Source organism: Thamnophis sirtalis, unplaced genomic scaffold (assembly GCF_051295495.1).
Source record: "Thamnophis sirtalis isolate CommonGarterSnake01/CBP01778 unplaced genomic scaffold, rThaSir2_p1.2 scaffold_10, whole genome shotgun sequence".
NCBI classification, from domain to species: Eukaryota; Metazoa; Chordata; class Lepidosauria; order Squamata; family Natricidae; genus Thamnophis; species Thamnophis sirtalis.
The window spans coordinates 12,716,682-12,730,913 of NW_028261390.1; the positions used below are offsets into that span (position 1 = coordinate 12,716,682).

At 45.2% G+C, this 14,232-nt stretch overlaps 1 protein-coding gene across 2 annotated transcripts in view; it reads left to right on the plus strand.

Annotated features, from left to right (window-relative positions):
* LOC106541283 (putative E3 ubiquitin-protein ligase HERC3) overlaps positions 1-14,232 on the plus strand; it is a 62,311-nt gene continuing 48,079 nt past the window's right edge. Inside the window, exons 1-3 of one of the 2 annotated variants that reach the window (XM_087724096.1) lie at positions 1-134; positions 3,623-3,755; positions 13,599-13,863. In XM_087724096.1, coding sequence (XP_087580222.1) covers positions 3,726-3,755; positions 13,599-13,863 — 295 coding nt within the window. In that variant the 5' untranslated portion in view covers positions 1-134; positions 3,623-3,725. Of the gene's footprint in view, positions 135-3,622; positions 3,756-5,920; positions 6,036-13,598; positions 13,864-14,232 lie in introns of those variants that run through there. The other variant, XM_087724097.1, reaches the window with a different exon arrangement.

Sequence of the window (14,232 nt, forward strand, 5' to 3'; positions counted from 1 at the left end):
CCCTCTGAGGGTGGTAGCTGGCCTGAATGTAGGAGACCATTTGGCCTGGAAGACCCATGTCACCTAGGGAGTTGGCAATATGTGGTAATACAGTAACGCATCCTTTGTGTTCAGGTATGCGGTGAACAGATAAGGTAAGAGTGTTCTGACCGAGGCTTCCCAAGAGTATGAATCAAACTCGTTGTCCCAACAAAAAATCCTTTTATTAATTTACTGTGAATTCTGCTCATTCACATCCACCAAAGTCTTTCAAGGGAGGATTTACAGTCACAGACCTTATCTGGCTTGGAGAGCTGCCAGGCCGATATCTGCAAAACTTGGCAAGGAGTCTCGGAAAGTCACGAACCAATTAAGAGAACTAATTGTCTCCTGCAAACTCCACTTCCCTTTTGGTCCTATTTTATTTCCTCTGGGAGGGGCCATTCATCGTCCACCTGTGGCCTTACTCCCAAGTCGACCCCTGTTCTTTAGCTGTTCCCTTCGTCTAGCAACTCTGTGCATGCGCACTCTGGGAACAGGCTCCAGCTGTTTCTCTGCCTCACTGATGTCTGACTCTATTAATGCAGCTTTACAATAAAGTAGAACTAGCTCATCTAGTCATGTTTCCCGCCTGGTTTACCTCAGAGGGTTTGCAGTATGGGCCAATTTTTGAAGTAATTGTAGTGGACAAGGTTTAATGAGCCCAGAGTGACTTTTCTACACTGGGGGGTCTCCAACCCGACCCAGGCTGTGGCGCATTATTGGGCCTTGAGCCGTTTGGAACCAGGCCACAGAAGTGGTAGATGAGCAGGCGTGCATCCCCGCTGCTTGTGCAAATTGAGTTGCGCACATGTGTATCAGTGGCGGGATACGACCGGTACGCCCCGGTACAGGTGTATCGGTGCATGTTGGGAGCACCAGGTACCGTTCCGGTACGGTGCTCCGGAGGGCCCACCCGTCCACCCACCCTCTTTACCTGTATTTGAGCCAATCGGGGCTGCGTGCGTGCATGTGCTGGACGCCCGGCCCCATGGCACTGTACCGGTTGCAACGGGATCCAGAACCCACCACGGATGTGCACACTTGCCTGCCACTACAGCGGAATCATCCCCTCCCCCTCCCCACTGGTCCACAAGACCAGAAAGGTTGGAGAACTCTGTTCTACATGACTACAAATATGTATATTTAAACAGGAAACGGTTCTTTCTGTCCTCCTTCAGTCATTATACATAGTACAGCTTCATTTGCTTACCTCAAAAATCACTTTACTCATTTGCTTACCTCAAAATTACTTTTCTATCAGTGCACTGATGATGTTACCTAGTTGGATAATGAAACGTCCTGACTTACAAATATTCTTCTTTATTGGTATTTTGTTGTCCAGTGGCTGAAGCTGAGCACTGAACTGGTAGTTGTGTTACTTCAATTTTTTTCGTGAGGTTACTTTTAAGGAATACAGGTCATGCCACGCAAAAGAAATAAAGAGCTACAAACTTCAAGAACAGCTGGGAAGGGAGCAATCATTGTACTCCATCATCTGCTCCCCCCCAATCATTCTCTCATTCTCCATAAAATCATAGGATTGTCTCGGTTGGCGCTCTGCGGGATGCCTTGTGATGATTAAATCCATGTAGTTTTACACACTACGCCAAATATATTGTTCTAACAGCTGCCAGGGATAGGTTCCTTGCCTTGCTATAAGTCCTGGAATTCTGACGTTCCTTTGGAACGTTTATGCCTGAACATTATCAGTAGACATTGTGATGCATTTGTCTTTTCCCAGTCAGAATCTTCTCAGATTGGTTTGATGCCCAATGTTAGAATAGCTTCTCAGCGTTTTCACTTTGCTGCTCCCAACTAATAATCATATACTCCAAATGTGTTTCCTGAGTTGCAATCATCAGCATCATCGGCATCTGATTACAGGATTCTCAATGCCACGAAATACAGCAGGGTGCGGCAGCAGCCAAAGAAGCTAATGCAAACCTTGGTTGTATAAACGGAGGCATAGAATCGAAATCATGTGAATTATTAGTACCATTTTATAAATCCTTAGTAAGACCACATCTGGAATACAGCATCCAGTTTTGGCCACATTACCCCCTGTTCTGACCCCCCTCGTCCTACACCAAAGCATGCCGAGACAAAGATACTTCAAGGATTTATTAACACACAGACAGGACCTTGGCAGCAATCCAGCACAGACTAACCTTGGCAACAATCCAGCCTGCCAAGCTAGCCACGAGAGTTCTCCAACTCTAGTGAATACGTTGACTCCTGCAAAGGGTGTGTACACAATCGTTCCTTTTATAGTCTTGAGAGGAGCCTAATTACCACCAGCTGAGTGCAATTATCTCCCGTAACTGCGTAACTGTTCCTTACGCCTATTAGCTCTCTGTTGTCGGGCATCCAAAAACAACTCCCTTGTCTCCTCCCCACTGCTCCAATGCATGATGTCATGATCATACTCCCTTGACTCCTCCCCACTGGTCCAAGGCTCAGGCGCCTCCTGGTGGCCAACCAGCCTCTCTGCGTCCTGTCCAGAGTCCTCCACATCCTCCAGAGCCGACTCATAGGGCCCCTTGCTGTCGGAGTCTGGTGGCAGCTCCAATGGCTCCTGCTGGGCCACAACATAGGGTCATCTGCTTGAGCAGGGGGCTGGACTAGAAGAATTCCAAGGTTCCTTTCAGCCCTATTCTGATTGATTGACTGATTGGTGACATATCCATTGCTTAGGACAGAGTTGCTGAACTCTCAACTTTAAGACTTGTGGACTTCAATTCCAAAAGTTCCCCAGACAGTCATGCTGGCTGGGGATTTCTGGAACTTGAGGTCCACAAGTCTTAAAAGTTGCCAAATTTGGACACCCCTGCTGTAGGAGCTTTAGGCAACAGAACATAAAATTAGTCTCTGTTTAAACACTAATCCATCTCTGAAGTTGGAAGCTTTCACAAGTTAGTCTTTTCTCCTTTTCTTGGTGCCCTGCAGATAGCGGCGGGCATGAGGGCATTTGTGCACCAGCCCACTGCTGTGGCTTCTCCATTAACTTATTTTGCTCCATAACTTTGCTTGTTCGGAGATCAGAAGAGGTGATCACAAGACCCCAGGACACATCAGCTGTCATAAATATGACTCAGTTGCCAAACATCTGAATTTTGCTCACATGACCATGGGGTGCTGCAAAGTGTTAAATATTCATTAGTTGGATTTAAGTATGCATTACATTCAAGCCAGCAACAGCCTCTTGCGTCCTGATTGGCTGGGACGCAGCAGAGGCTGTTGCCGGCCACAGTTACTTACTGATTGGCCGAGGCACTGACGTCAGCGGTTGCTGCCCAGTCCTCGGCCGCTGATTGGTTAACATAGTTATATAAATACCTTTGGCGCGCGGTTCCCCCTTGGAATCGCTGTCACCTTCTTCTAATGTTAATAAAGCTGTTGTTGTTCGGAACCCTGGCTATCGCGTCCTCCTTCCTCCAGAATACAAAACAAAGGTCGTGTGAAAAAAGGGCCATGTTACTTTTTTTTAGTGCCATTATAACTTCAAAAAGTCACTAAAACAACTGTTGTTCTGTTAGCTTCTGGGTGCATGCAAATATTCTGGGTGATTCCAGTATGTATTTCCATCTATTTTTATTTATAGGAGACAATCCAACTTTTTGAACATTATCCCACGTCATTAAAGATAAAGTCTCTTTGGACTTCAGCTTTCCTTCATATATTCTCCTAGAAGATTTCTAAAGGCTATGCTCTTCAATCTCCTCTCACGGAATAAGGTGAGTCATGTGCTTTTCTGGACCAATGCTTTGAATGAATTAATTTACAGACAATTCATCTGAATGTCAACTTTGAACCAGCTGCCTGGAACTGAAGGCAGACCCAAGATTTATGCACAGCTGTATTCAAATCAAGACATTTGCTCAAGGTAGCTTTACAATCACAATCTAACAAAGTAAACTCCCAAAAGCAGTTATTTTTTCAAAAACAGTGATCATTTAAAAACCTTTCTCAAGAACAAAATGTATAAAGAACAGCAATAACATTAACTTCCATTGCAATGTACTCTGTTTTCCCCAAAATAAGACCTGCCCTGATAATAAGCCTAATCGGGCTTTTGAGCGCATGCACTAAAATAACCCCAAAATAACCCCTCCCTGAAAATATTGCAACCATGAGGTGACCACGCTTGCCATCTCCTGTACCTTAAAAATAATAAGACCTCCCTGAAAATAAGGCCAGGTGCTTATTTTGAGGATCAAAAGAAAATAAGACCCTATCTTATTTTCGGGGAAACACGGTAACGAGTTAAAAATCCTAAGATCCCCCTGTCAGCAATACAACGAGGGAGGCATTACATCCAACAGAATCTATCACTATACAGGTAGTCCTTGACATACAACCACAATTGAGCCCAGAATTTATATTGCTAAGTGAGAAATTTGTTAAGGGAGTTTTGCCCCGTTCACTTGCCACATTTGTTAAGTGAATCACTGCAGGGGTTAAATTAGTAACACAGTTGTTAAGTGAATCTGGTTTCCCACATTGACTGTGCTTGTCAGGTTGCAAAAGACTATCACGTGACCCCGGGACACTGCAACTGTCATAAATGTGAGTAAGTGGTCAAGTATCCCAATTATAAATTGGATCACCCTGGGGATGCGGTCATAAGTATGAAAAATGATTGTGTCACTTTTTACAGTGCCCTTGTTAATTTCAAACGGTCACAATATGAACGGTTGTAAGTTGAGAACTTTAGAATAGAACAGGAAGCTCCTGTTCGTATTGTATTGTGTAAATGTGGTGTATGTCTAGGTTTTGTGTGTGTGTGTGTATTTTACATGTGTGTTAAAATATATATATATATATATTTAAAAAAAGAATAGAACAGAATGAATGAACTGGAAGAGACCTTGGAGGTCTTCTACCCCAACCCTCAAGCAGGAGACCCTGTAATGGTGATGGTTAACCTTTTTGGCACGGAGTGCTGATACTGGAGGGCACATGTGTGCGTGCCAAAGCACCGGAACCCAGAAGAGAGGAGCTTTCCGGTGCACATGCGCGCAATGGCTAGCTGCAGTTCCGGGTTCCGTCACATGCATGTGCCAGTGGTGGGATTCAAATAATTTAACAACCGGCTCTCTGCCCTAATGATTTCCTCCAACAACCAGTTTGCCAAACTTCTCAGAAAGTTAACAATCGGTTCTCCCGAAAGGGTGCAAACTGGCTGAATCCCACCACTGGCATGAGTGCCAGACAGCTGCACACATTGGAACCTGGAAGAGCAGCTGGCCGCCATGCGCATGCGCACAGAGAGGGCTCTGCATGCCCCACGTTCGCCATCACGACCCTATGGCTGTTCAGTATCTTCTTAAAAACTTCCAGGGATGAATCACCCACAACTTCTGAAGGCAACTTCTGTTCCACTGGTTAACAGTCCTCACCTGTTCGGCAGTTTCTCCTTAATTCCAGGTTTATTTTATTAATTCTTCGATTAGTTTCCGACCATTGTTTCTGGTCCTGCCCTCCGGTGCTTTGGAGACTAATTTGACCCCCTCTTCTTTGGGGCAGCCCCTCAAATACTGGGATTCTGCTATGGTGTCACCTTTTATTCCGATTTTTGTCCTGGCTCGCTGTGACTCAGGCTTTCTCCAACGGGGATAATCACACCTGAGCGATCCTAAATGCCCGGGCTGCACGCCTCTCGCCTGCTGCGCTCCATTGGACGGCAGAGGCGTCGCCGCCTCTCCTGACAGCCGCTGGCGGGCGAATGACCCCTCTTCTCCTTCGCCCGCCCCAAAACTTGCCTCGTAGCCCCGCCTCTCCTCTACGTCATCATCTATCCAGGTTCCGATTGGCCCAGGAAGGAGGTCTACCCATTGGGTCACTCCGATCGGCTGTCTGTCTGACTGGCGCTCACGGGAGTGGGGGGGGACGGACTGGAGGAGCAAGGAAAACTTCCTTGTTTGGGGGCGACGCTCCCTGCCGGAGTCTGCGGTCGCGGCCGGATCCCTCGAGTCTGCGGCGGCTGGGGAACCCCGGCTGGAGCCGGTGACCAGGTGCTTTCCTCCTTTCCACCTTGCTGGGGATTGGGGAGGGGGCTGGACTCGCTGTCTGGTCCAGTTTTGGGGTGGTCGCGGGTTCGTCGGGGCAGGCTTCCTTTAGGATCGATCCTAAAGAAGCGCTAGCTAGGTCGACTCTCTCTCTCCCCCGACCTTTAATCCGGACTCCATCTGCATGCACGTATACATGTATGCATGCATGCATGCATGCATGCGTGTCTCCTGATCCGGGCTTCGCTGGGTTCGCATCCCCAACTTTAGCATTGAGGAGGATGGGAGGGCGCAAAAAGCAGATCCCGTTCACTTCAACGAGCGAAGCGGGAGGAAAAGAAACCGTGGACTTTATCTGGTTCTTAATTTCCAAGCCTAGCCGTCCCCAGGTGCCACGGTTCCTGCCCCTCCTAGGTGAGATCTTGCATGCCTTTTGGAGATAGGGTCCTTCTGCGGCTCTGTGGTAGACCAAGATCTCCGGAGCATAGCAGAGAAGAAAGTTTCTATGGAGACCTGCAGTCATCCAGGTCCCGGTTGTCCCAAAGGTGCTTTTTCAAAAGGACCTTATTTGTCTGTCTGTCTGTCTGTCTGTCTGTCTGTCTGTCTGTCTGTCTTCCTATCCTATCCTAACCTATCCTATCCTATCCTATCCTTATCTATCTATCTATCTATCTATCTATCCATCCATCCATCCATCCATCCATCCATCCATCCATCCATCCATCCATCCATCCATCCATCCATCCATCCATCTATCTATCTATCTATCTATCTATCTATCTATCATCTACCTACCTACCTACCTACCTACCTACCTACCTACCTACCTACCTACCTATATCTATCTTCCTATCCTATCCTATCCTATCCTATCCTATCCTATCCTATCCTATCCTATCCTATCCTATCCTATCCTATCCTAACCTACCTACCTACCTACCTACCTACCTACCTACCTACCTACCTACCTACATCTATCTATCTATCTATCTATCTATCTATCTATCTATCTATCTATCTATCTATCTATCTATCTATCTATCCTATCCTATCCTATCCTATCCTATCCTATCCTATCCTATCCTATCCTATCCTATCCTATCCTATCCTATCCATCCATCCATCCATCCATCCATCCATCCATCCATCCATCCATCCATCCATCCATCCATCCATCCATCCATCTATCTATCTATCTATCTATCTTCCTATCCTACCCTACCCTACCCTATCCTATCCTATCCTATCCTATCCTATCCTATCCTACCTATCTATCTTCCTAACCTACCTACCCATCTACTTACCATCTATCTGTATGTATGTCAACATGTATAAGGTAACAGGTATTAATATAGCCCTGTACATGATTGCATGAGATTGGTACAAATAGATGGATAAAAATAAGTATGACATGGCCATGAACACATAAAACGGGAACATATCAATGGGGACAGTAGGACAGGGATGGTAGGCATGCTGGTACAGCTTATGCACGACCTCTTAGAAAACGTGTGAGGTCCACGGTGGACAGTTTAAGGTTTAAAAAATGGTGTTTGAGGAACTTGTTTTTCCTTGAAGACTTTTCGCTGCTCATCCACAAGAAGCTTCTTCAGTGACTGTTTTCCCAAAATCTGTCCTACCTACAAATTTCCAAGAACTGAACACTGAAGCTGAAGAAGCTTCTGGGATGAGAAGTGAAACGTGAAAAGCCCCTTTGGGATAGATAAGGAAGGCTGCTCTATTTTAACTTCCTGGCATGTCTTGTATGATCTCCATTTATACACGTTATAAACATTGCGCTTATTAGGGGGACACAAATCTATGGTTTTGAATATGGAAGTCCCCATTTTTATTCGGTATATAAGTCTAACTGCTATTGCTATTGCTATTGCTATCTCTGTGACACATACTTTTCAGTGTGCACATCATCTCTCCCAATGCAAAGCAAGGGTGGGCAGGATGGCATTGCATCCAGCTTCTTTCAAGAATGGGAGGGAATGGACAGCAGAAAGTTTAAATCTACCTCACAGCTTTCTGGAAAGCAAAAAAGAGCATAGAGGTAAACACACACACACACACACACACACACACACACGTTCTGAACAAGGCTCCCCCCAAAAGCACGAAGCAGATTCCTGGTCCCAACAAAACCCCTCTTATTAAACGAATGTGAATTCCTCTCATTCACATTCAGCAGAGGCCTGGTAAACAGTCTTTCAAAGGTGAATTTATGACCACAGACCTTATTGGAAAGCTGCCATGTAAATATTTACCAAATGTAGTGCTGTGCAAGGAAAGACTTGGCACAGAGTCTCTGAGATTCACGGGCAGATCTTCACACTCCTGAAACAAACTAACAAACGAATTGTTTTCTGCAAAAGCCGACTCCCCTTTTGCTCCTCTTTTATTTCCTATGGGAGGGGCCATTTACCGTCTACCCGTGGCTTTACTCCCAAGCCAACCCTGATTTCTTAGCTGTTCTTCTGGCAGCTCTGCGCATGCACACACTGGGAACAGGCTCCAGCTGCTCCTCTGCCTCACTGCTGTCTAGCTCCAAAGGCAGCTGAGAACTGCCAGACGGCTTTGGCCCCATCTCTGCCTCCAACGCAGAGCCCTCGCCCAAGCCTTCCCCAGCCTCCAGGACTGGCCCATGTTCCTCTCCAACCTCCTCACTGTCCGACTCTGCTGGCTGCTGGCAGGCCACAACAACACCCAGAGAAGCGTGCCGCTTTCATGAATTGGAGCTTGGTTTTTGTGAGTTTGAGTATAGGATATATTTTTGCAGACTGGTAATGGTGCTGTATACAAACCTGACTACTGATTTCTCTCGGTGTGTCAGTGAATGGGAGGCAGCCAAGGAGTTAGTAGCAGAATGCAGTACAATAAAGAATTCTTGACTTTATGCTACACAAACCTTATTGTTTTTGGTGCATTGTTCTCCCTCACTCTTTATTGCCATGACAGTAATCTTGGTCTGGATGGAATATTATCCTTGGAGTGTTCCCTGGTGGAGAGCTGCTAATTTTATCAGTTGTGCAGCTGCTCCTTTTCCCTTTTGTAAGGGATTTTCGGGTGATAAGGAAAACAAAAGAGTTGGACCAATTGGCTGAAAAATATGTTCCACTGGAAGATAAAATAATCTGGAGTTTTTGTAAAATCCCACCAGGGGTGGGGATTGTACTATAAAAATATTACCTGAAAAAAATATTATCTGGCTGGTAAATGTGCATGGTCCATAAATGTAGACCTGATCTGTCCCTACTCCAAATGTGTGGACTTTAATCCCCACAATTCACAATCCAGGCTTTCAAGGTTTTGCAATGTGCATGTCGGGCTCAGGAAGGCTGCCATAAATCACAGTGCTGAGTGAGGCTCATGCAGTCTCCAAACTTTGTCCAGTACAAATGAAAATAGCAGACTAGAAGCCTTTCTCTGCCTGTCTGCCAATCGGTTGTTTTGCCTGAATCCGAGAAGGAAGTGTGTTTGCGATACTTATCTTGCAATGGCCTGTGATGAAACCTCACTCGTCAATTGTAGGCGTGTAATTGTACGTGACTGTGTGCAAATAGCCTTTTCCTCCTAATAGCAATAGCAGTTAGACTTATATACCGCTTCATAGAGCTTTCAGCCCTCTCTAAGCGGTTTACAGTGTCAGCATATTGCCCCCAACAATCCGGATCCTCATTTTACCCACCTCGGAAGGATGGAAGGCTGAGTCAACCCTGAGCTGGTGAGATTTGAACCGCCGAACTGCAGAACTGCAGTCAGCTGAAGTAGCCTGCAGTGCTGCATTTAACTACTGTGCCACCTCGGCTAATGGTGTCAGCACAATAGGATCCGTGACAGGGTTAGGGATTGAATAGAATAGAATAGAATAGAATGACAGAGTTGGAAGGGACCTTGGAGGTCTTCTAGTCCAACCCCTTGCCTAGACAGGAAACCCTATACCATTTCAGACAAATGGTTATCCAACATCTTCTTAAAAACTTGCAGTGTTAGAGCATTCCCAACCTCTGGAGGCAAGTTGTTCCACTGATTAATGCTTCTCATTGACAGGAAATTTCTCCTCAGTTCTAAGTTCCTTCTCTCCTTGGTTTCCACCCATTGCTTCTTGTCCTACACTCAGGTGCCCTGGAGAATAGTTTGACTCCCTCTTCTCTGTGGCAACCCCTGAGATATTGGAACACTGCTATCATGTCTCTTCTAGTCCTTATTTTCATAAAACTAGACAAACCCAGTTCCTGCAACCGTTCTTCATATGTTTTAGCCTCCAGTTCCCTAATCATCTTTGTTGCTCTTCTCTGCACTCTTCCTAGAGTCTCCACATCTTTTTTATATTGTGGTGACCAAAACGGTTAGGCTGATAGAAGGACCTTCCTTTTTACATTCTTTCCATTTGTAGAGAATGGTGTGGATTTCCATTGTGGTCTGTTCAAACAAGGTTTAATGTTGCAGGATCCAATCTGGGTTAGTCATCCAGATTGACGCTCCTGGGTAGGCTGAAGGTATTTGTTATTGCTCATGTTGTACATTTCTGAATGAAGATAGAGGCGTGTAACTATCTAAATGGAATATTCTATTTTTGAGCCATTTCAAATATCCAAATCTCTTCAAGAAACCAAATTAACTTAACAAGGTGATACTGTACTTTATATGTTGCTTCATGGAGATACCTTAGTATGCCTAAACTTATCGTTTGTAGGATTTATGTAATCATATAAACTGCAGTAAAGTGAGGTAATACATCATAATGTCCTTCAAAAAATATGAAGGAAAGTGACAATAATATTTGGCATGATGATGATGATGATGATGTTGATGATGATGATGACAGTCACATTAATATCAAAATGTTTTCTGTACTTATTACAAAGAATAATAGGAACTTTTTTAGTCAGCTCTTTAAGGCAGCAGCCCCCAACCTTTTGGGTACCAGGGACCGGTTCCGTGGAGAGAGGTTTTTCCCGTAGCCTGGAGAGAGCGTGGTTTCACATGTTGCTTGGATCCCACGGATGGGGCTTCGCTTGTTTGCGTGGCCCAGTTTCTAGTGTGCTACGGCCCGGTGCCGGCTCACGGACTGGGGGTTGGAGACCCCTGCTTTACGGTACAGACCTGCTCTGATTTTTTCCTCTCTCGTAGAGAAGAGCCTGGCACAGCCTGGTTATTTTCTGCTGTCAGAAGGCTGCCGGCTCTGTTTTTCCTAGCCTCTGTTTGGGAGCACAATATTCTCAGCCGGCTTCAGTTTGGAATAAACTGTACTCAAGAGATTTCATAACGGGTCTTTTACCTACCTATACACAAGTGCCTTTTCTTCACTCCCTTAACCATTTCATTTCCCCCCCCTTAGGAACGGTTTTACGTGAATTGAGCTATTAGTTAGGCTGCTCTGCTGTAAATCCCTAATTCTATCCACGGTAATCCTAATGTTACCGGATGCTTTCTATTGAAAGATTATCCTAAAATAGAAGGATGTGCTGTGCTTTTCCTTGCGCAGCTTCTGGTGGCATGAGCAAGCAATAAATTACCAACCCTGTCTAGAGAAACACATTTGTTCTGGCATTAATGTCCAAGCAACAACAGTACTGAGACTTATTTGCCCTGAGGGTTGCTTTGCCAGCTGGCATGAAGCGTGTTAGAAATGTTTTCCTTTTACAACTTTGCAACGATTCACCCTGGTTTTTCCCAAGTGCTTCTTCCTAGTTGAAGGTTTTAAACCTGTAGGTTTTAATTTTCTGAAGTTGAGAGGAGTACTTCTGCGACATGTACTGTATGCTCTCACAGCATCTTATATAATTTATTCTTTTCAGCATGGGGTAATTAAGCATGACTTGAGGACAAGCAGTTAGCAGCAGCAGCAAATCTGTTTTCCTTGAGGGTAGGCATAAAATGGCAGAAGAATTCCACTCTTCTTTGTTTTAGTTAGTATAGTTCATAGTTCAGCACATTTGTCTTGTTTCCACTGATAATGTGGGGAAGGGAATAAGAGAAATTTGCAGTTAGGCAGTAATGATTCGGCAGAGAAGAAGCTGCCATTTCAAAAGTGGCAACCTGAGATTTCAGCACAACTGTTGCTGCAGCTCTTTCTCAAGAATCAGAAGAAGAAATAAAATCTCTGGTTTTCATTTGTGTCCCACAATGGGCAGATGAACTGGCAGGGACGTCTGGATGAAGAAGTGAATAGGAAGTGTGGTGGCGCAGTGGTTAGAATGCAGTAAAGCATTCCCCTCGCATATATGTGCTAGCTTCCCGACTCTAGGGGGTGGTGCTTATGTCCGTCTCAAAGCCAAAAAGCCAGCGCTATCCAAAGACGTCTCCGTGGTCATGTGGCCGGCATGACTAAATGCAGAAGGCGCATAGAATGCTGTTACCTTCCCACCAAAGGTGGCTCCTATTTTTCTACTTGCGTTTTTTACATGCTTTGCAACTGCTAGGTTGGCAGAAGCAGGGACAAGTCACGGGAGCTCACTCCGTTACGCGGCACTAGGGAAGTGCTTCAGAGGCTGTAGAGCATCTTCTCTGGAGGCACATTGGTTCTCAAGCAGTTCACTCATGTAGTTGCTGAAAAGTTGCCCTTGGACTGTTGAAACCTGACTCCAACTCCCATGCTGGCAGGAAATCATTGGAAACCAATCCTGGACGTCACCAGGCTTGAGATATTTGCCCACAAAGCAGCATTCCACATGTCAAAAATGCTTATAACGATCAATTAAATGGGCCAGCTTCTTTTCTTAGGAAAAGAGTTTTAAGCTTTTGGATAGCTGTTTCATGAAACTGAGACTACCAAACAGAAGAACTGTGATTTTTTTTTCTCCCTTGAATGTTATTTACTGATACGCAGGTTGTCTGCGACTTAGAACTACAATGGAGTACAAAATTTCTGTTGCAAAGCGTGACAGTTGTTAAGTGAGTTTCACCCCATCCTATGACTTTTCTTGCCACAGTTGTTAAATGGATCCCTGTAGTTGTTAAGTTAGCAACATGGTTGTTAACTGAATCGGGCTTCCTTATTGTCGGAAGGTCACAAAAGGTGATCACGTGACCCCAGAGCTCTGCAATCGTCATAAATATGAATCGATTGCCAAGCATCTGAATTTTGATTTGCAATGGTCATAGGTGTGATGAACAGTCACAAGTCGCTTTTTCAGTGCCATTGTAACTTTGAACTGTCGCTAAATGAACTGTTGTAAGTCAACAATTTACCTGTGAAATAATTTTGTTAAAAAAAACTGGATGCCCCTTTTGTTGTTCTTTGTTTGATCTGCAGATCACCATCTTTTAACAACCCCATAACCCCTTGTGGAACTAGCAGAATGTTTGAATGGCCAGATGCCTTTCCTGTTGCCAATGCAGAGTTTTGTTCAGCAGATATATTCTCAGTGTGCCCAGAGAGAGAAATATCTGCCTCTGACTAGGATCGAACTCACAGCTTCCTAATAACTCAAAGCCTCCTGATTGTGACGCAAGAGCTCCACATCTTAGGCCACCACACCACTTCGCTTTGTTTGAACTTCAGATGACCCCTATTTCTTTTTTTTTTTTGAGAGATATTTCTTCTCCTTTCACCTGCAGGAAAATTTCAAGATCCATGCCTTGCTGAAAGCAGAGAAGATGTTATGTTGGGGATATTGGTCTTTTGGATTTCCTGGCTCAGATACGACTCTGCAGGCGGTCATCCCTGAACCTCAAACCACTGAATTTGTTCACGAGAGGAGTGTCAAGGAAGTGGCTTGTGGGAAACACCACTCTGTGTTCTTGCTGGAAGATGGGGAAGTCTACACCTGTGGGGTGAACACCAAAGGCCAACTCGGTCATGAGAGAGAAGGAGGCAAGCCAGGTGGGTTGATTTTGAGTGCTTGATCCCAAATCCTTTCATTTTTTTCATAGCAATAGCAGTTAGACTTATATACCGCTTCATAGGGCTTTCAGCCCTCTCTAAGCGGTTTACAGAGAGTCAGCATATTGCCCCCAACAATCCAGGTCCTCATTTTACCCACCTCGGAAGGATGGAAGGCTGAGTCAACCCTGAGCCAGTGAGATTTGAACAGCCGAACTGCAGAACTGCAGTCAGCTGAAGTTTCCTGCAGTGCTGCATTTAACCACTGCGCCACCTCGGCTCTCTTCATGGTTTGTCTCTGTTGGCATTTATTGCTCCTAATAGTTTTGAGGGGGAAATTGAAGGCAAACAAGATCCAGGCAGAAAAAG